The sequence below is a fragment of the Fusarium keratoplasticum genome, chromosome 5, assembly GCF_025433545.1.
Source record: "Fusarium keratoplasticum isolate Fu6.1 chromosome 5, whole genome shotgun sequence".
NCBI classification, from domain to species: Eukaryota; Fungi; Ascomycota; class Sordariomycetes; order Hypocreales; family Nectriaceae; genus Fusarium; species Fusarium keratoplasticum.
Window position 1 is genome coordinate 3,837,897 of NC_070533.1, and position 21,029 is coordinate 3,858,925.

The 21,029-nt window shown below is 52.7% G+C and overlaps 9 protein-coding genes across 9 annotated transcripts; 5 read left to right on the plus strand and 4 right to left on the minus strand.

The window, feature by feature from the left end:
- Positions 1-482: 482 nt before the first annotated feature.
- NCS57_00786200 (uncharacterized protein) lies at positions 483-3,213 on the plus strand (the record flags this gene model as incomplete). The annotated part of the gene is made up of 2 exons (XM_053057698.1): positions 483-532; positions 582-3,213. The coding sequence occupies 2 exons, from the start codon at positions 483-485 to the stop codon at positions 3,211-3,213; spliced, it is 2,682 nt and encodes an 893-aa protein (XP_052913893.1).
- Positions 3,214-3,958: 745 nt separating this feature from the next.
- On the minus strand, positions 3,959-4,478 carry NCS57_00786300 (uncharacterized protein; the record flags this gene model as incomplete). Its single annotated transcript, XM_053057699.1, has 2 exons — positions 4,124-4,478; positions 3,959-4,071 (listed from the first exon to the last, which is right to left on the minus strand). The coding sequence occupies exons 1-2, from the start codon at positions 4,377-4,379 to the stop codon at positions 3,959-3,961; spliced, it is 369 nt and encodes a 122-aa protein (XP_052913894.1). The 5' UTR covers positions 4,380-4,478.
- An 864-nt stretch (positions 4,479-5,342) lies between these two features.
- On the minus strand, positions 5,343-6,878 carry NCS57_00786400 (Serine O-acetyltransferase; the record flags this gene model as incomplete). The annotated part of the gene is made up of 1 exon (XM_053057700.1): positions 5,343-6,878. One exon carries the CDS (start codon positions 6,876-6,878, stop codon positions 5,343-5,345), a length of 1,536 nt encoding a protein of 511 aa, XP_052913895.1.
- A 296-nt stretch (positions 6,879-7,174) lies between these two features.
- On the plus strand, positions 7,175-8,498 carry NCS57_00786500 (uncharacterized protein; the record flags this gene model as incomplete). Its single annotated transcript, XM_053057701.1, has 4 exons — positions 7,175-7,238; positions 7,396-7,679; positions 7,725-8,025; positions 8,071-8,498. The coding sequence occupies exons 1-4, from the start codon at positions 7,199-7,201 to the stop codon at positions 8,496-8,498; spliced, it is 1,053 nt and encodes a 350-aa protein (XP_052913896.1). The 5' UTR covers positions 7,175-7,198.
- Positions 8,499-8,749: 251 nt separating this feature from the next.
- Positions 8,750-9,720, plus strand: NCS57_00786600 (Nudix hydrolase domain-containing protein; the record flags this gene model as incomplete). The annotated part of the gene is made up of 2 exons (XM_053057702.1): positions 8,750-8,950; positions 9,001-9,720. 2 exons carry the CDS (start codon positions 8,750-8,752, stop codon positions 9,718-9,720), a joined length of 921 nt encoding a protein of 306 aa, XP_052913897.1.
- A 45-nt stretch (positions 9,721-9,765) lies between these two features.
- Positions 9,766-10,476, minus strand: NCS57_00786700 (Nudix hydrolase domain-containing protein; the record flags this gene model as incomplete). The annotated part of the gene is made up of 3 exons (XM_053057703.1): positions 9,766-10,303; positions 10,349-10,383; positions 10,435-10,476. The coding sequence occupies 3 exons, from the start codon at positions 10,474-10,476 to the stop codon at positions 9,766-9,768; spliced, it is 615 nt and encodes a 204-aa protein (XP_052913898.1).
- A 347-nt stretch (positions 10,477-10,823) lies between these two features.
- On the minus strand, positions 10,824-11,804 carry NCS57_00786800 (GH16 domain-containing protein; the record flags this gene model as incomplete). Its single annotated transcript, XM_053057704.1, has 1 exon — positions 10,824-11,804. The coding sequence occupies one exon, from the start codon at positions 11,802-11,804 to the stop codon at positions 10,824-10,826; it is 981 nt and encodes a 326-aa protein (XP_052913899.1).
- A 4,514-nt stretch (positions 11,805-16,318) lies between these two features.
- On the plus strand, positions 16,319-18,054 carry NCS57_00786900 (uncharacterized protein; the record flags this gene model as incomplete). Its single annotated transcript, XM_053057705.1, has 4 exons — positions 16,319-16,697; positions 16,744-16,857; positions 16,910-17,496; positions 17,548-18,054. 4 exons carry the CDS (start codon positions 16,319-16,321, stop codon positions 18,052-18,054), a joined length of 1,587 nt encoding a protein of 528 aa, XP_052913900.1.
- A 353-nt stretch (positions 18,055-18,407) lies between these two features.
- Positions 18,408-19,983, plus strand: NCS57_00787000 (COP9 signalosome complex subunit 2; the record flags this gene model as incomplete). The annotated part of the gene is made up of 3 exons (XM_053057706.1): positions 18,408-18,451; positions 18,501-18,720; positions 18,769-19,983. The coding sequence occupies 3 exons, from the start codon at positions 18,408-18,410 to the stop codon at positions 19,981-19,983; spliced, it is 1,479 nt and encodes a 492-aa protein (XP_052913901.1).
- Positions 19,984-21,029: the final 1,046 nt, after the last annotated feature.

A 21,029-nucleotide genomic window follows, 5' to 3' on the forward strand; every position in this document is an offset into this window, starting at 1 on the left:
CGCGACGGCGCCATTCCGAGCCCCTGAATTGTGAACCTGGTCTAGTTCAGCCTCTGCTCCATCCATCGCCAACTCGACCTTGCTTTCCGTCATTTGAGCCTTTTCAACAACCACACACTCCTTTTTTGGCTTCTGGACCAGCAATGATCTCTACAAGAGAATCAAGTTGAAGAGCAAAGACTTTATCCAATCTTGGATATCCTCTTCATCTTATTTGTCCACGGCTCGACGCCGTACCTGACGGGTTCCCATTCTAAAATTATACCATTTAAATTAGCCCACTTGGTTTACCCATCTTGCGCCTCGTGGGCCCTCCCACCCCCGTTGAGCCGGACCCTTAACGGTAAGTCTCTGGGCAACGGCCTTCTAGAAAGAGAACTTGCAGGACAAGGAGACAACCTTGAACAAGCATGATTTCTCTGGGGAATATTCACAGAAGCTGAGGCTCATGAACGACATAGATTCTTTTCCGTCCACTCGAGATGGTGTCCTTTTTTGGCCTCAAGCTTGGAGGCGATAGGAAAAAGTCACAGTAAGCACCACCACTCTTCGCTCCTTCCATCCACTGACACTTTGGACAGCGACAAGACCAAGGCCACCACAAAACAGATTCAGCACCTGCATCGAACAGATCAATCAGACCTCACACCCAAGGATGTTCATCAACTCACAGCCAGCAACTTGCCGCTCCCGAGCACCCCCGGCGCCCGCCCTGACACATCCTCCTCCAACCGCGACCTACAATGGCATCGCGCCCCCTACATGAATGCCCCGGCGGCCGCTGGAGGAGCTTCCTCCATGGTTGACCTCGGCGCTCCTCGAGCTCCCGCCATGGGCAACCCTCGATTTCACTCATCCGACGTTAATCTCAACACGCGCTTCGCCAACGGAAGTTCCACGAGTCTTGTTGCGCCGGGTCCCCTAGGGGGTGGTGGTCCTACGGCGAATAGACCTGGCACGCCTACACGACCAGGCACCGCGACTTCGAGGAGGGATGTATCGGATAACCCCTTTAATGTGCACTTTGGAAAGGACTCGGTTAGCAGTATACCTGGGACACCTATGGACGACAGCAAAAGCACCTTTGAGCAGTTCGAGTTTGGTCTGGGGGATGATGCTTCGAAGGACCACAGCAAGGAGCAGGCCACCAACGGGTATCCCTCTCCGCCGCCGTCAATCGTCAACGCTGAGCGACCATTTTCACCCGCCAGCCAAGAAACCAACCGACCATCGAGCAGCCGTCGCAACGTACCCGCCCCTAGTGGACTTCGCAACGTCGACGTGGCCGGCCCTATGGCTCTGCCTAGCCCTGCTGCCTCGGTTGCACGCTCCAGTGAGGATATCTGGGAGGCGCCCGTGATCCGCAATGTTCAGGCCAAGCGCGATACCTTGACGTTTCACACACCTCGCCGACAGAGCTTTGCTATGGAAGTTGACGAGCTTAGGGCTCGTGAGGCTGCTAAGCCGATGGTGGAGGGACTGGCAGGCAACTTTTCGGGTTTCGACTTTGGAGAGACTGTCAGGAGAGGGAGTGTTGGGAATAGGAGCTTGGAGACGCCTACGAGCGAGACCTCGGTGAGCCCAACTGACACGACTGTCAAGCCGAGGGCGTTTGGTACGGCGAGGACCGCGAGCCCTCTGAGAACGATGCAGTCAAGTCCGAGCCTGAGTTTGAGCGAGACGGGATCGACCAGGGCGCGCAACACGAGCGATGCGACTTCTCCTCTGTCGACTGTGTCAACTGCTGAGGATACACCACGCATCCAGACTCCTCAACCCCCTCAGCACAAGCCATCTCAGCAGCTTCAACCTTCAAAGGCTCTCCAGCCTGGCCAGATTCCTCAGTCTTTGCAGGTCTCACGGCCACTCTCACCCTCGCGATCTCCCCAACCTTCGCCGCTTTCGCAACCTCCTCAACTTCAGAATCAGTCTCCTCAACCGTCTCCCACACTTCCACCGGACTCGATGCACTATCGACAACTCTCGGATCAATCTCGCAAGGCCTTTGACCAGTCCTCGTTCAAGTTTCCTGATCCAGCCGCGACTCTGCAACCTCCTCACTCTGCTCAGCTACCTCCCAGGCAGTATATGCCATATCAACCTCCCAACTCTTCTCCCCCGACGCGACCACTCCCATCGCCATATCGATCTCCTACGGCTCCTCTTCCTCCGCCGCCTCAGATGAACATCCAACCAAACACGCCCCCGAGTCCAGCTGGCACCTCGGCTGGCACATCGGCCACACAGCCAGGCTACATGTCTCGCCCTCTCGACCCTCCACCGCGCGGCTTCCGACCCCGAGTTGACTCAGACCCTCAAGCTCGCCGACCTCTCCGCGTTCCTCCTCCGCTTGTCGACCGCTCTGCTACAGTTCCTGTCCTTGGTGGAGGCCCTCGAAGTCCCTATGGCCCACCCCCTGATGAGGGCAACTACTTGCGCTCCGAGAGCTCACCCCGTGCGGCTCCGGAACCACCACGAACTGCAAGCCCCTTCTCCACACGAACTCCCATCGAGGGTGACTTTCCCATGTCAAAGGGTCTTCCCCGTGGCCGCAAGCCACCTGGCATGGAGCCTACTAGCCCTGAAAGCACCTTTGGTCTTGGCCCAAGGAAGCAGCGCCGGCAACGCCCCATGTATCCTCCTCCTCGAGCTGAAGCCTCTCCTACACCTGAGTCGCAGCACAAGGATTCAGCCGAGGGCCATGGCTACGCTCTCCCCAGCTGGGACGACTTTAGCGGAGCCAATCCGCACCGCTCGGCCATGCCTCTTCCTCTCTCGCCCTTCCATACCGACTTCCCTCTTCAGTCTCCTGCGCAGGCGACGGATGAATCGTTGAGTCCTCGCTTTGGAGGGCAGTATACGTCCTCTCCCATCTCGCCTACCCCCCCGAGCCTGCCCTCGCCGTCTTTCCCATCGCTGCAAAAGTCCATCTCTAGCTCGAGCGAGAATCTTGCCCGCAGCTTTGACATGGCTGCCGACGGCAACTACCACAACGCACCCGAGCCGAATCCCACCAGGCCACTCATCTCACCCGTCATGGTTGACTTTGTACCACCCCGAGACCAAAGCGCTACGCGCGTCGAGGCCAAGCGGGCGCCTCCAAGACCGGCTCCCATCAAGGTCCCGACGACGACGCTGGGTGTCGGACCAGAGTCAGGCAGAGTGCGGACGCCCAACCCTGTCGTGGACGAGTTCAACCCGGGCTTCATCTAGCTTGCCACGCCCTCATGACACATTTGCATATACATCGTCCGTCTCTTCTTCTTTCCGTACATGATTTGTCACCAAAAAATCTTTCCCTTTGTGGATATGGCGTGTCGTTCGTTTATAGATTTATCATTACATACCCCCGTCCCCCTCTTTCTGAGCCTTTCTTTTTTTACTTTATTATATTTCTTGTATATATCCTGGCCAATCGTTTGGGACATGACTAGTGGATAATGTTTAAGGGTTGGATATCCGGAGCTTTGGATCATATTTGCCGGCCTGGATTATACATATGACTTTATGCAAGACCTGTTCATACTTGGCAGCTGAAAGTTTGTTGACCATTGTGGCTGGTGACTGAGAGCGAAACGTGATGTTATCGTCAATGGACGTTAAGCAACTTACTCCCCGCAACTGTCGCCATAGATGGGCTCTACCCTGGAGGAAAATTTAAGTTGTAGAAGGTGTTGCTTGCTGCAGGGTATCACCTAGTGGTTGAAGTCTCTTATGTTTGTCGTTGTCAGCTAAAGAAGATGGGTAGTTGCAATAGGTTGATGAAACTCTTGGAGTATGTACAAGATGTGTGTATATAATACGAAAGGAGTGTCCAAGTACTAAAAGCAAGTCTAATCTAAGTCGTGTATGCCGCATAAAACATCGCGTCTAGTATTATCATTCTGAGTCACCTACAAAGAAAACCAACCCCCTTCCCAGCTGCTCTACTCCGTACACCCAGCTACTCTGCCATCCTCTAGAGGCAGAAGATGGCATAAGATCGCCATCCCCAACGGTCGGCAACCACACAAGTCTTGGGCTCAACCCTGCGAGCAGCCATGTGGCATCCATGATCACTGTAGACCCAGACTATCACGACAATCAATAAACTGTTCTCACTTTCACAGAGGGGAGTACTCACGTCCACACTTGTCGTTGTTGAGAGCATCAACCCTGAGAGACTTGACAGCATAGTCCTCGACACCCTCGAGCTCCTCGTCAAAGACGACGCAGCGGTCGTGGGCGTTCTCGTCAATGGTCCACTTTGTGATTGGCTTCTTGCAGTCGCGGTCCGAGTTTACGGTGCCTTCGAGGAGGGGGCGGGGTGGCGGGAGGGGGGACTTGGCTGAGACGGTGAGGGTGAGGGCGGCGGCGGCGAGGATGGTGGTGAACTTCATGTTGACTGTTGGTGGTGGTTGGAGGTTGGTGATGTAGTTGTAAAGGTTGACTTGCGAGTGTGAAGTAGTGTCTGTGAGCTGTGTTGTTGTAGTGGTGAGTGATGCTGATGAGGAGATGGAACAAGAGCGACCGCAGCATGTCCTTTATAGTAAACAGATTCCATTCTCGTCAATGATATCTACTCTCCCCATCTCGTATCCCCCAGATCCATGAAGTCATCAAAAGCTCCCCATGATCACCAACAGCCTCAAACAACGTTGCATGCTCTCTCACAATGTCTCAAAACAACCTGACGAGAGAATGCTCTACACGAGGCATGCGCTTACATCCATTGGATGGGCCGACACAGCTGCATGTGGGCCCTCTTCTGCCCCGGATCGACAAGAGTCTAGAAACTCGTCTTTTGAGGCGCAGTTATTTTTAGATGCTTGCCCTATGAGGACACTTGGTGCGCGATACGATTGATGCAGATGCAGAGCTGCTACGTAGTATACATACATCTGTTTAAATGTTGGGCATATGATGCGGGAGGCGCCGTGATCTACGCTCCCGTGTTATGCAGGGTAGTCCTTGCGGGGATCACAGGGTCTTTGGACCGGCATCCGTATTGATGATATCAATCTTACGGTGGATTGCGGCTGAGCATTGTCGCATACATCTTCGGCATGCCCGTTTACGGATCATCGCTTTGGTTTTGATGCTACAGTCTTGGAGCTGTAGGCGATAAAGGCACAACAATGTTGGGCTCTGTCTGGATTACTGAAGGCCTCGATCCACAGCTATACGCGTCAGGTCATACCTTGAGCTTTTACGAGAGAGCTGGAGCGAGCGTCTGCGGGCAATGGCGCTATGGTGCTGATCTTGTCGTCAAGCTTTTTATTGTAGTATACACAAGTTGCAACCATGATCGCTTCCTCATACATTTTACCTCATTAACTTGTTCATCATGTCCATGCCATCGTTTAATCCAAAAACATGCGCAAGTTACCGCCAATGTGCTTCAAATCAAGCAAGAATGTGTCATGCCCAAACATGCTCATCTCCTCGCTCAACTCCATATGTGTGACGTTCCTGTTACCCGCCAGCCGAACCGCCTCTGCCACCTCGCGTTGCTGCCAAGCTGGGAAAAGGATATCGCTCGCGACGCCCATGACCAGTGTTGGAATATCGCGTAGGGGCGCTAGGCCATGGATCAAGTCCTCGGGAGGTCGGGAGCCGGGCACGGCAGTTTCGTCTGATGGGTCGGGGTGTGAGTTGGGTTGTTCCTCGTATGGCTGTGCGGGAAGGGTAAGACTGCAGGCATCTGACGAGAGGGTTGAGGCTTCGCCTGAGGCAACCTGCTTCTCACGTTCGGCACGACGGTCGCGTGTGGCTCGCTGATTCTCGATGCCGAGGTCGAATAGATCCATAGCCTTGCTGACGTATAGCAGACTGTTGGGGTCGTAGTTGAGGCACCACTTCTCACCGGCGTGATCGAGGTACGTCTCGATGAGGAAGTCGGGGCACAGAGCCGGCGGTTTACTCGAGTCGGCGCGACGACGGCCGAAGCGCATTTCCCACTCAGGGCCGGATCGGTATGTGACAGTGGCAATCTCACGGGCAAGCTTCATACCGGCGTGAGGAGGAACCTTGCCGTAGTAGAAGCCTCGGTTCCAGTTGGGGTCCATCATGAGCACCTGTCGCTGAGTGTGTCGCATGGCAATACTGTAAGGGTGAGACCGAGCGCATCCGCTGATAGACACAATGCGACCAACTCGCGAGGGGAAGAGAACACCTGCGGCGAGAGACTGCATGCCACCCATAGACGAGCCTACTGAGGCATACAGCTTATCAACGCCAAGGTGATCGAGAAGACGGAACTGAGCGCGGACCATGTCGCCCATGGTAAGGATAGGGAATCGAGTCGCATATCGTTCGCCATTGCCTGGGTCTATACTGCTTGGCCCTGTTGAGCCATTGCAGCCGCCAATGACGTTTGTGCAAATGACATGGTACTTGTTTGTGTCGAGAGGACCTCCAGGTCCAATAAACTTTTCCCACCAGCCAGGCTTCGGGTTTGCCTCTGTCGAGTGAGCGTGGGAGGAGGCCGACAGGCCAGTGTGTAAGAGGATGGCATTCGACTTGTCGGCATTGAGTTCGCCCCAGGTCTCGTAGGCAATATTGAACTCGGGGAGGATACCACCCCAGTCGAGTAGGAGGGGCTCCTTGCAGAGGTAGTTGAGAGTGGCTCCGGACGTGTACGAGGGTTCGGTATCGCTAGAGTCGTCGTTGCTAAGCTTGGCAGATCGAGTTTCCAAAGCATCGAGACAAGGAAACGACATGGCAGGGTTAGAAGCAACCCCCGACTTCCGGACACTCGAGCAGTGAAGCTGGCGAGATCCGAAATGTGCAAAACCTCGCTGCGCTTCGAGCACAACTGGTCGCAGAGAGCCTGCAGGGGCAGCCAGTGCGGTTCTGAGCTGGCGGCTCGACGCCGCGAGGGACCGGCAAGACCTCATGGCGGGAAGTAGTCAGTGTAGAGGAGAAGAATTAAAGTCTGAGAGAGCTCCATCGACGCAAGGTGGGTTTGTAATGCAATTGAGACGGACGCTTTGGGTTGATGGAGCCCGTTTCCGCTCCGATGCGCGGGGGACAGGGATGACTTACACGACGGCGTGGATGGCGCGATTTCACGTGACCGATAAGAAAAAAGATGGTGTTTAATCGATAAGATTAGCACGTGTTGGACTCGAGTGGTGTCTGGCGTGACGTCAGCCCCTCCTCCGCCACAGGCTCCCTCTCAACTTGTTAATGAAAGCTGTTGCCTCGATGTACATGCATGCAATCACTGAAAATGCAACGCGTCACCTTGATTCAACGTGGGTAAAGTAGTATTTTTCTGAATTCCTACTCTATTTCTTCAACATTAGCACCTTGTTCTCCTGCGCAAGCGCAAAACTCTCCAAATATACATGCTCCTCTACATCGGGCTCTTTATCATCACCTACTTCATCATGGCTCACATCACCTCCCAAGATGCCATCCAGAGCATAAGCGACGCCGTGAACAACTTGGTCCTTGGCGGCAATGGCGATTCGGAAGAGACACGCGGCAATGAACCCTTTGATCTCAGCCCCATCGACGTGGTCGTCACACGTATCATGCTCACAAAGGGCAAGAAGCTGCCGCCCAGTGTTGTCGATGTCATCTTTGACTTTGCAGAGTACTGGGCGCATTCGAGCAATGAGATCGACTATATGGCTGAGCATCAGTCTCCCTTGCGAGTGAATGGTGCAAGTGCTAGCGAGAACAGGTTTTTGGTGAGTGGACAGGGACATACCTGAGCTTACGCTGACCATGGATAGCTTCGCTCGTTCCCTGTAGGTCTCACAGGAATCGAGGGCAAGAAGGATCTCGCAGAGGTGTTGGCCTACGATACAAATGAGGCCAAGCCGAGTCCTCTAGGAAAAGAGCACGACCCTTCGTACTTTGCCAAGCTCGCCGACTATCCCACCCCGAAGCTACTGCATCCCGTGCGCAAAGTGGTCTTTTCGATACGCAGTAAAGATCAAGGGTGGGGTGGCGAGAGAGAGGATCACCACACATACCATGGGTCTTGGACTTGGTTTGAGGCTGGACTGGAGAGATTCGATGCGGAGCAGACTTGTAAGTTGTGATAAGCATGTGGATGATCTTTACTAACAAGTTCAGGCGATCCATCGTGTACCTACGATGTTCGATTCAAGTCATCATCCTCCAAAGAGTCACCACTACCAGTCTGCGGACTACGCCCCCTCTACCCCTCCATCGTACCCGAGGAAGAAAACGACGAGAGCAAGTTCAAGTACTCTCATCCCCTGTTCCGCCAGGATAAATGGACCATCAAGGGCAACCTGACTGCGCATCGGCAATGGCAAGACCACGTTGTGACTTGGTCGTGGACAGACGACATCCAGCCCGACACAGAGGCGGCTGAGAAGCTCGCCCTTGATGAGGGCAGAGGCAAGCACACGGGCGACGGGTGGTTCGTCAGGGATCTGAAGCTGGGAGATGTCATTACAGTCTGGGCAAAGGCGAGGTTTGGGGGGTGGGCGAATCATGTTGAGAGGGTCCGGATTGATGTTTACTGGGCCGTTTAGCTTGGACGAGCGAGGGTTTGAAGTATTAGCACTGCTCTGAATTATGATTAACGTCTCTATCGATTCACCTAGGCATTCACTCGAGTTTCTGATCAGGCATGTTGTGTGCTGTTTAAGTGGCTTGTAAATATGCATGTCTCTCCTTACGTCATGAACTCCAAAACCCTCTCTCCACAACATCTGTCGGCCGCAACTTTATTCACTGCCCTTGATATTATAAGAGATTCTTGTCGGAGGAGAGATATCGGGAAATGAGATTGATCGCAGGCGCATTCAAAAACTCGAGACTTACATCTTCACCGTCTCGCCTCATCGGCCGCAATCGAGCGATATTTTCGCTGTTTTCATTCTTCCTGCACACAATGTCGACCACGGTCAAGTCTCATAATATCCCGCTCACTTTGCCTGAGGGGCTTTCGCAGGAGCAGCTCAATTCATTCAGGCCTTTCAACGTAAATAACCTCAATTTTCACTCTTCTAGTGTTATGGCTAATGTATCTAGAACTGGATTGATACCTTGACAAACTCACTGCGTCTCCAATCCGACGCATCCCATCCCTTCCACAAAGACCCCTATGCCCTCCGTTCCATCACCATCCAATCCTACGACCTCTTCGGCCCAAGGGTAGGCTTCATCAAGCTCACAGCTACAGTCTCCAACGGCGCCGGCGAGACATTACCGGCCGCCGCGCTGCTTCGCGGTCCTAGCGTCGCTATGCTCTTCATGCTCGTCCCAGATGATGTACCGCCAGAGTCGGATGAGCGGTATGTCGTTCTTACGGTTCAGCCTCGTGTTCCGGCTGGGAGTCTCGGGTTTGTAGAGTTGCCCGCGGGAATGGTGGATGATATGGGGAGTTTCAAGGGTGCTGCTGCGCAGGAGATACAAGAAGAGCTCGGCGTAACCATTCACGAGGATGAACTAACCTCCCTAAGCGACTTGGCAATTCCCAACAGCGACAACACCGAAGGCCTCGCGAATGCCATGTTTCCCAGCGCAGGAGGTTGCGATGAGCACATCACCATTTTCAGCCACGAGCGCAGGATTCCTCGTGAGCAGCTGAAGGAATGGAGTGGACGCCTTACAGGGTTGAGGTCTCACGGTGAAAAGATCACGCTCAAGGTCGTGCCTATGAGGGATGCTTGGAGGGAGGGTGCTCGTGATGCAAAGTGTCTAGCGGCGCTTGCTCTCTGGCAGGGACTTCGCCAGGAGAAGAAGGTGTAACATTTTGTCTATCCTTTTTATTTCTAGTGTCATAACATTTCTGATTTATAGCTTGAATCGTTGAGCTAGGAGGACTCCCTCGGCCAGAGTTCCCACGCGGGCGTCAATGGCGTAGCCCTCTGCCTCGAGTTTCTTGCACTCGTCCCATAGATCAGCCAACTTGACGGTAAACACCTCGATAAACTCGTTCTCCTCAAGTTCGGGCTTGAGATTCTGGTTTTCGGGAAGCGACATGTCGATGCTCACGTGAACCATGCGAAGGTTGGTGTTGCAGAAGCCAGGATCGTTGAACATCATGGGCGACGTCTCCGTGACCTCTCCCACATAGCCCGTTTCCTCTCTGAGCTCACGCACGGCGCATTGCTCGACTGTTTCACCCTCATCGATGAGGCCTGCAGGGACCTCGATCGCGACCATATCGATGGGAGGACGGTACTGCTTCTGGAGGATGATCTCTTTGCCGGTAGGCTTATCGAGAATGGCGACGATGCCGACGCCGTCAATGTCTGCGTCCTTGGGACGGGTGCGGCGTTCAGCGGATTCCCATGTTCTAGTGACGTCCTTTGGGTCTGTGTATGTGATTCTTGAGAGGTCAGCGAGTTCGGAGATGTGTGAGATGAGTACGTACTTGGAGAGCTTGATCCAGTGGGCCTCTTCCTCTGACTGAGCTGAGTTAGTATACTGAGACAGAAATCAGAGATTGTATAATCTTACCAGAGGCCCTGTTGAGACAACCTTAGAATCAGAAACAGACATTGTTTTGTGCGTGTTTGTCTCTTTCAGTGCGAGAACCCGTCATGATAAACACACCTAAAAACTGGCCCCGCCGAACTTCGGTGAGGGGCCCGGTCACACAAGGCTACCCTGAAACTCGCACTTGGCCCATGTCTCGGTCAGTTTGTCGACCGCGTGAAAGATGATTGGATATGACGGTGAAGATCAAGAGCGAGTACGCATTGGTTTGGAAGAATGATTGGACTTGATTGAGGGTTGGACAACTGGCGGTGTGAATGAGGCACTCAATGAGGTTGTGGTACGTGGCAATTGAGGTGCTGAGAGAAGAGACAACTCATGAACCAACTCTTGATCTTATCGATATCCCTTTAAACACGGACAGGCTTTCCAACTTCACTACCCGAATCAACACTGCAAACCCTCTTGCAAGTAGCCTTATCCGCCTGGCCGTGCAGAATCTCAATCCACTGAATCTGCTGATAAGCCACGCCGCCCTCGGCCATAGTGCCCGTCCAGTCACCACCATCGCTCCAAGCATTGAAACTGAACTGCGCCGGATCGCGTGGTACCTGGAAAGAGTTCACCCACGTCTGCTTGCCATTAACCTTCCAGACCGTCTCCTTGGGCGTCCAGTCCATCCGGTGCGCAGCCCAGTCTGTCCACTTGACGCCGTCGGGCATCGTGACGGCCTTGCTGGCTCCCACGACTTCCTCGCCTTCCTCCGTGTAGGAAGGTTGGTTCGTGTAGTGGATGAGACCCTTGGGGTCTGAAGTCAGGACTTCAATGTCGGCTTCTTGCACGTCGGCTAGCTTTTCGCCGCCGAGGTATGTGAACATGGCTGTACAGGCACCGGGAGAACCCTTGGTGCGAGCGTACATGCGCATAGAAGCGTAGTGATACTTGTTGATGGACTCAAACTCTGCCGCAGACTGGAATCCCTTGTGACGAGCTGTTCGCATCGTCATGAAGGTATCACTGGCAGGCGAGTTGTCGGTGTTCTTCTCGATATAAATATTGTTATAAGAGTTCTGCATCGGAAACTCTGAGTTTCCATTCTCCCAGTTCTGCAGACCCCAAGTCTGACCAAATTCAGACTCCCAGTTGAAGAACGAGCTAGAAAAGTCTGCGTCGGCGTTTCCCTGCTGGGTCTGGATCAGAGCTGGGACCTTTGCGTACTGAGACAGAGAGCGAAAGTCCCAGAACATGTGACCGGAGTAGTATTTGTTGTCGGCTACGTAGCAGTCGCATTGGGAGTCGTCGACTGCGGCTGCCCGGGCGCCGTTGCAGCTTGCGAGGGCGATGGGCAGAGCCGTGAGGATGGAGGCGAGGAAGGACTTGGGAGAAGACATGATGGATGATTTGCTTTGGGATCTATCGCTAGAATGAGGGCATCATGGCCGGGCTGTCGGTCTTATATAACATCATGAAGGCTTATAGAGCATACCTCGTCGTCCTTTCTAATTAGCCTCAATCCTTCATGTTTCCACCCTCAATAGAAACATGGACAAGGCTTGTCAGTCATGATCGACAAAACGGTCAACATACGGAGTACATCATGCAAGACTCCCGCCCACGGACCAGCACTAGAGATGAACACCCACGGTAAAGGGGCACACGGGGAGCTCAGACGGCTCTGTGATAGGACGGCTCGGACACATAAACGTCTCGAGCGCCAGGGTGTTCGGGGATCGGATCATGAGATGGGCAGGGGGTGAGCGGGAGGGCCCATTACCTTCCGAAACGCTGGCTTGGAGCTGAAGCTAGACAAGGGTTGGTAGGTGTTTCTGCCTGTTTTTGAAGGATTCGTGAGAAACTAGAAGGTGGCATTGCTTCCAAAGTGTCGTGCCATAAGCAGTCCCACATCGACAGGAGAGTCCGTGGTGAGGTATTAGTTTCTGCCCCCAGGTCAAGGGTATGATTGGAAGATTTGTGTGTTGAACTCCGTCGGATTCTTAAAGAAGGTGGTATGGTGGGATCGACGATTGCTGACACGAGACGAATGAGGTTCCAAATAAAGGACCCTTTTAAGGCTGAGCTCGGGCTATTGACTCGCCTAAACTGTGAAGGATTGTGGTAGAGGCTTTGACTTGCTCAACTTAAGACCGAAGGAATCCTTCCATTGCTGTTGCGAATCATCGGTTAGCCTCGTAGGGCACTTGGTTCGTATTTCTATTTCCAAGAGATTGTTTAGGACTATATGGTAGTATTTCGGGACTCATCATGGCCTCATGACTTGGATTTGAGGATGAGATATCCCCGGATGTTCCGTACAGAATCCCACAGAGTGCGAAGGGTGATCGAGTTGATGATCCCGGAGGAAGGGGAAGAATGTACATTATTAATCCGCAACGGCACTCATTGACGAACTCGGATGTCCAAGTTCATCCGTTAATGGAGGATTAGCCGAAGAATATGGCATCCACTTGAATGAGAGAGACTGGGACTGGGACCTCTTTTCTATATGCCTTACTCGAGACATTGAGGGTGGCAAAAGAAGAGGCACGGATGTCGCTTGGCCTTGGGTCACAGTTCTCATGAGCGAGAAGACATGAGCACATCTCTGAATGGTATTTTGGACCTTATACATGCTGTAGGAAGCTTGGTCATATACTTGAACACTTTGCTACGGTAACTCAGGTAACTGGGAAGTACATAAGGACATTCTCTGCTTAGATGGAGTTGACAGAGCGTTTTCTCCAAAGCCTCGTCAAATGAAGTGCACCGCCTTTGCGCATGATAGATCGCTTCGAAGAAGACTTCGCGACCAACTCTCACTCCCTAGTCTGGCCAAACCCGGGATTTCCAAAGGAATTCTTGGCGAGAGTGATCAAGGGGGCTAGACTTCATAGATGGCTCAGCGATTGCCGTGATCTTGGCCGCGGTCTTCAGTCGGTCAAGGTCTTTCGTGTCTCGCTTAGTGCGAATTATGGAGATCTGGTGGTAAGCCATATAGTCTTGGAACCTCTCATGCCACTCGTGGTTACATGAGTACCAGAAGTGCCTGTGGATTTACATATGCAAGCAGCCAAGATTATATCAGGTCAAGGCAGCGAAGGCAACACCACCTTTATATACCAACAGACAACCAAGTACCCGAAAATACCAATGAGCAGAAGAAATTGACACCAAATTTGTTTCTGCTTGCATATAAAAGCTCTTGGTAACCCGACGTCCTGTGCTAGGATAGTGTCTTGAGAGTGCAAAGAGGCCATCGACACTACTACAAGGCACTTGTCCAAACGGCGAACAACCTGTCGAGGTGGTCAGGACCAGTAGTGCCATGGCTTGGCTTAGTTGAAGGCCAACAAGACTACACGACCCCATCTCGATCTGTTTCTCGAGTGTCTGGGTTCAGTTGTTGCTGTGGAAGGCTGGCAGTACCGTTCACTTGGGCACCACTCTTTGATCTCGACCAGTGATGAAGCCACTCGGGCAAGACTGCATAAGACAAGGGAGACCCAGCCCTGTAAGTGCTGTGCTAATCTGAAAATGACGGCGAACCACAGATAGAGATGACCCGTTCTCCCGAACGTCAACGATGGATCTCAGTCTATTCCCTGTCTACGTAGCAGTATCGGAACAGCCTAGGTAAATAACCCAACTCATGGAAGTAGCAGGAGCTGAATAATTTGAGGCCACGCTACTGCCATCTTAGCACAAGATGTCAACCTGTCTCCTTCAGCTGAGTCGAGCTATGAGCATATTGTTTGTCGCCCGGGGCTGCGTTAAGGCACCATTTAGAAAAGCTCGGCTGGGCCAAGTAGGTAACAGAACCCTCAGGGTTACGTATAATTGCTGTGCGCGTATACTGGTGCTTCAATTCTTGGCGCGCCTGAGCCTGAGGTTGTGTATATTCTCCGCCTGGGTTAAAAGTGCAGTGAAAAAAGCCAATTGGAGTTTCAGCGTTTTGTAATTGCAAAACTTGGTGGATCTTAGAACCCTTGCTAGCCTCTGTTTTCAAGATCTTGATTCGCTATCCCGAAATAACTAGAGGCAAGGTGGTGGTGGCCGAAGGAAGTCGGCATGGTAAATGGCCAACCTATCCAACATCTAAAGGTTCAGTCAGTGGAATCTTTTCAAGAATCTCTAGAGCACGAGATGCCGACCTTCACCGACTGGGGTACTCAATGGATTGCTCGTCGCCTATGGGATGGTATTCTAAAAGACTTGATCGAGAAGTGGCAGTTTCGTGCATTGTCTGAATGCCATGGATACTTGGGTTACAAATGCAGTGAAGTCGGAAGACAGGCTACCATCCACTTCAAGCCAGATTCAACCTAGCAGTAAGGGTGAGTAGTCGAGCAGGTTCTTGACGTGGCTTAAAAATGCAGTGAAGCGACGCAGGCTGCGTTTGGGTCGATATGATGTGTGGGTTGAGGGGCTCGCCACATATCTGCGTAGTACGTTCTTGATGAGGGCTAAAAACGCAGTGAAGAGAGGGGGAGGGGGGCCGTGTTCTGTAGGGTTCCTAGATGAGTAGAGTACCTCATTACATTCCATCCCGGTGACTGATTAAATTGCAGTAAAGCACGCGGCATTGGAGCTTGCAAAATATCTCTTGAAAGGTACCCAATGAGGCTATCACGGCGTAATATGTAGCAGCTGCGAAACTTTTGGCTTGTTTTTGTGTTATTGCCACTTGTCCTTAGTCCTTAGTTGTAGGTTGTGTTATGGCTGTACTATTTCCAACTTATCTCTTAGAGACTTATAGCTGATCAGAGAGTCATAGAGGACGATGCCCTGATCGACTTATAGATCTTGAGGGTGGCTTGAGGACACCGACAAAGTCAAGTGCCAGCCATTCCAAAAGGTAGGTGAAGGTCCAGTCAGCGGGCTCTCTGGGAGATATATTTTCGACGATGGCTAAAAATGCAGTGAAGGATGCAAAGGGGATTGTCTGTCCAGGTACTTACGTTCCCGACGTGGGTTAAAAATGCAGTGAAGTAGGATTTTAGAGGCAGTGTAGCCACCAGCAAGACAATCGGTGCAAAGCTCCACCCAAGCAATACTTCAGGTACTCAAAGCATTCGGTTATAGCAGAGCATGATTTAAAGGGTTGTTTGCGACTGGACTTGCCTTTAGGTAAACTAATTCGTACCTACCTTATCTAAAGGTTCAGTCAGCGAGCTTTTTAAATAATGCTTTCGACGAGGATGACAAAAGCCGTGAAGCCCGCCAGTGTGGGGGGGATTGTTGGCGCTGGTATCCATCTAGCTACCACCCAACGTTGCCTACGTCCCCAACGTGGGTTAAAATTGCAGTGAAGATTTAAAGATATCATCGACTGTTTAGCTGCCTTGGCGGCGGGATCTGACGGATGCCCGCGGAGGCGGCCGAAGGACGCCGGCGAGGCCAAGACCCGGGATCGGACCGAGTGGAGATGGCTTCATTCCGGCAAGCTTTAAAGACCTTCCTGTTGTGAGTTGGTTGATGATGAAGCAGTCTCTCAAACAAGACTCAATCAAGACAGGCAGTCATCGCGTCGTCATCCTCAATGCGGTCAGCAATTCACGACAACATCTCAACCATCTTGGGTCGTAAAACAAAGGGCCTTTCCAATCAGAACTAGCCAACACTGTGACTCTATCAAAAGAAGGTAACTTGCATGGAGTAATCGTCAGCTTGTCGTGATGGAATGCGTCGTCCTGATTGCGCGTTTCTTCTCTTTTGAGACAATGCCAGCCACACCCCAGTCGGTTTCCACCAACCAATGAGGCCTAGCAAAAGTTCCTCAATAACGACGACGACGCGCTCATCCTACGCTTCTCGTATCGTCATGATTTAATACCAAGGCTGAAACCGACATCTGATGCTTTGATATCCACTTCTCACAACTCTCAACCTCCACCGCTCGCCCTCAGCCATGTCTTCACGAGCTGAGCAATCGCGGGACGACGACCTCTCGGCTGACGCTGATGTCGAGAGCAACAGCGGATATGACAATGACGTAGCTCCGTCAGAAGGATCGCCGCTCCTCTCCAACGACTTGCCCCGCGACCTCGTTCCCTCCAGAGGGTTTCAGCGACGCGTCTTGCTTATGTGTCTTGTCTCGCTGTTTATTGTTGAAGTGAGCGAGTTCATCACGGATCCACCGCAGCAAAAGATTATAGAGGACATTATATGTCGGGGATATTATCCGGACCATGTTTTGCAGATAAAGGATCAACGTTGCAAGGATAATCATGTTCAGAAGACGTTGGCGATGGTTCGGGGGTGGCATCTGGCCTTTGGGATGGCAGTTCGTGAGTGAAAACACCACACTAGCGGGATAGTACTGACAAGAAATAGCCATCTTGCCGCAGTTTCCATTCGGAATCATAGCTGATAAATATGGAAGACGGCCCGTCTTGTTTCTATCACTCCTTGGCGCCTTGCTCCAGACAGCATGGGTCATGATGGTTTGTGAGTGCATCCTACCCGCAAGTTATCAAGTACTGCCTCTCACACTTCCTAGTATATTTCCCAGATGTCTTTTCCATCTGGGCTATTATCCCCGGAAGCCTCTTCTTCCTCATCGGAGGTGGAGGTCCAATGGCCGGCGCCATGGTCTGGACAATTGTAGCCGACGTCGTGCCCACTGCTGAACGAACTGGCGTCTTCTTTCGCCTCTTCGCCGCCAGCTTGCTCTTCAACGTCATGGTTAACCCTATCTCGGCTTGGCTGCTCAATTATGACCCATGGCTGTCCATGTGGATAGGCCTTGGCTTCCTCATTGCAGGTACCTTGTCGGTTCTGCTCATCCCAGAAACTCTCCGGTTCCGACAAAAGGCTGATAATCGTCGACGACATGGTCCTGGACACGAGGATGATGCTGAACCTGAGGAACACGGACATGGGGTCTCTTTGAGCAAGCACAGCGTCCTGAAGCAAGCCTGGTTTACGGTCAAGAACGACATGCAGCACGTGCGGCGATTCATCTTTGCGTCCAAGACCGTCATAATGCTCATACTCACAGTCGCAACCTATCTGCCGATCAGGGTTGCGTATAACGGCATCTTGCTACAGTACATGACAAAACGCTTCAACTGGGAGTGGTCTACAGTGAGTGTTCCATCATGTCAGATCCTATAGTCAATACTCACCGTTATCTAGGCTACATATATCTCCACAGTGGGCGTCCTGTCGACCGTGATATGCCTGCTTGTCGTTCTCCCCATCGCATCGCATTTGCTCAATGGGAGCTCTCGCTTTAGATCACGTCCCGTGAACAGAGATCTGATTCTGGCGCGCATCTCGCTGGTATTCGTGTCTTTCGGAGGGCTACTGATGGCCTTTGCAGGAGGCCCATGGCTCTTCATCATATCTCTCGTCATTACAAGCTTCGGCCATGGATTCAACGCTCTCTGCAGGGCCGTTCTCAATGCCGTGGTGGAACCGCACACGATCGCAACACTGAACACCACCATTACTCTCATTGAGATGGTCATGGGACTTGTGGCTGCTCCGGCTACGAGTTGGCTGTTTAGCCGTGGCATGGACCTGGGTGGCGCTTGGATGGGGCTGCCGTTCCTTGCCATAACAGGGCTGTCGGTTGGAGTCTGTGTGATGTTGTTTACCGTGAGAGTGCCTCATGGCGTGGCTCAAGCCCACAGTGACTGAGAGTCTAAATATTTGAACATGAGGAGCTTGGAAATACACAAAGAGAGATTATAGATATGTAAAGATAGGATATAGTATTAATTAAATATTTTATAGCGTTCAGTTCTAGGCTCCAGATCCATCTTCGTGGTGTTGGCCATGGCGCACGTTAGCGTCTTATCGATAAGCCTCCACACCCCGCGGCTGCCTGCTCCACCTCAGCTCCAGACAACCAACATCCATCATTCAACCTCCATACACCAATCTCCTCTGCGCTGCATCAGCGCAAACAGCCTGCTTACAGACCTATTTCCCTGTCTCATTAATCCGAATACCTTCCGAATCGCTCCTCGACCCCCCGAACCACCGTCATCATGTCCGACGACGAGGATTTTATGCAAGAGTCGGACGAGGAGCAGCACGTTTACCCAGCCGCGCAAGCCCGGTGCTTGACTGACCGCATCTAGGTACGACTTTGAGTACGAGGAAGACGACGACGACGATTCCGGCGATGTCGATATCGAGAACAAGTACTACAACGCTAAGCAGCTCAAGCTGTCAGACCCTGAGGACGCCGTCACCGAGTTTCTGGGGATCCCGCCATTAGAAGAGGAAAAGGGAGAATGGGGCTTCAAAGGTTTGAAGCAGGCCATAAAGCTGGAGTTTAAGCTAGGGCAATACGACAAGGTGCGTTATCGCGCCGTCTCAGACCAGGGCGCATGCTGACTGCCACAGGCTGCCGAGCACTATGCCGAGCTCCTCACATACGTCAAGTCGGCCGTCACCCGAAACTACTCGGAAAAGTCCATCAACAACATGCTCGACTACATCGAAAAGGGCTCCGATGGCCCCGAGGCTGTCCGAAGCATGGAGCAGTTTTATTCGCTCACCCTCCAGAGCTTCCAGAGCACCAACAATGAGCGGCTATGGCTCAAGACCAACATCAAGCTAGCGAAGCTGCTTCTCGACCGAAAGGAATACTCCGCCGTGGCTAAGAAACTCCGAGAACTCCACAAGACCTGTCAACGAGAAGATGGAACCGACGACCCCAGCAAAGGCACATACTCGCTCGAGATTTATGCACTGGAGATTCAGATGTTTGCCGAGACCAAGAACAACAAGCAGCTCAAGGCGCTGTATCAGCGGGCTCTCAAGGTCAAGTCGGCGGTTCCCCATCCTCGAATCATGGGTATCATTCGAGAGTGCGGTGGAAAGATGCACATGAGCGAGGAGAACTGGAAGGAAGCTCAGAGTGACTTTTTCGAATCGTTCCGAAACTACGACGAGGCGGGCTCACTCCAGAGAATCCAGGTTCTCAAGTACTTGCTCTTGACAACCATGCTTATGAAGTCTAACATCAATCCGTTCGACTCGCAAGAGACCAAGCCATACAAGACCGACCCTCGAATTTCTGCCATGACGGAGCTGGTTGACGCTTACCAACGGGACGATGTTCACACATACGAAAAGGTCTTGCAGCGTAACCAGGACATCCTAGACGACCCATTCATCGCTGAGAACATTGACGAGGTCACACGCAACATGCGGACAAAGGGTGTGGTCAAGCTGATTGCCCCCTACACACGTATGAAGCTCGCGTGGATCGCAAAGCAGCTCAAGATCTCGGAGCCCGAGGTTCAGGACATTCTGGGATTCCTCATCATCGATGGCAAGATCAATGGAAGGGTGAACCAGGAAAAGGGGCTCCTCGAAATCACCTCTGATGCCGACTCGGAGCGCATCAAGGCTCTGCAAGGGCTTACATCGTCGATTGGTGACCTCTTTGGGGCCATTTTCCGGGACGGCGATGGGTTCCGTAACATCGAGCAACCAGCAGGTGAGGATCAGGGGGTGGATATCTCAGGTATCCAGATAGGAAAGGGGGCCGGCAGAGGTGGTGGCCAACACCGGAAGAAGGGTAAGGGACCTAGTGTTCCGGCATGGGCCTGAGGGAAGCACAAGGATAGACAAACAACAGATCTCCTGCGTCACCGTCGACGTGGCCCCGGCAGTACCTGCGACAGCGAGGAAACGATTGATCTACCTATTTCATGTCTGTTTGCAGAATACCCGTTCTGGCCCGGCTTGACTGGATCGAGAAGCAGGATCGTGGGTTGTATCCTGCGGGTGCATCCGTGTTGGGGATGCGTCGACGGCATCTCGCATGGTACGAGGCACTGGCAACGGTGCTATGCTCATTCGTGGCCGCCACCGGCTACCAGCATGGTTGGGCAGCCAGTGGTTGGCGAGCAACATGACGGTAGCAGAAGACAAAGAAGCTGGGCTTGTGTGCAGAAGGGATCAGGGCCGAAGTGACGCCGTATTCGGACTTGATCCCATGTCGTGTGTAGTGTAGCGAGACGAGTCTAGAGTAACGTATCTAGCATTTCAAAGAGACATAGACTTGAACATGCTGGGGTCCATGCTCGGTCACCGCGATGACAACTCGCCACTTGAACTGTTGCAGATGTTGAATCCTACGCTGTCTTGTCTACCCCTGCTCCTCGCGAGCCTCCTGGCTGCGGCGTTTGCACCACCTCATCCATCCCTCCCAAGTCCATTCTGACTGGTAACTACCGGCTGAAAGATGCCAAGTCCCCGCGGCATCATCGCGTTACACAAGACGGGACTTGGGGCTGCGAGGGAGACACACACACAAGAGAGATTCCCGGTTTGCGGGCCCCCGGCTTGGGCTCTTCTGATCGTCAGCAAGGGCGGCGGGATCAAGATTTGTTTGCTTCCGGTGACGAATCGGGACGTGGTGGAAGACATCTCGTGCAGCCCGGAGGCTTGCTGTAGATAGATCGAGACCGACGAGACACGGGACAGAGAGGAGCTGGAGGTGCAACAAACATGAACTCATGGAGCATGTCTGGGTTTTGGGTCCTGCGGTTTGTCCATGATTGCGCTTTGACAGGGACGGCTGAGGGGATCTAGGGCGCGTGCCCGGATATGATGTGTCGCGGGTAGCCGTCGGGAGCGGCTTAAGATGAAAG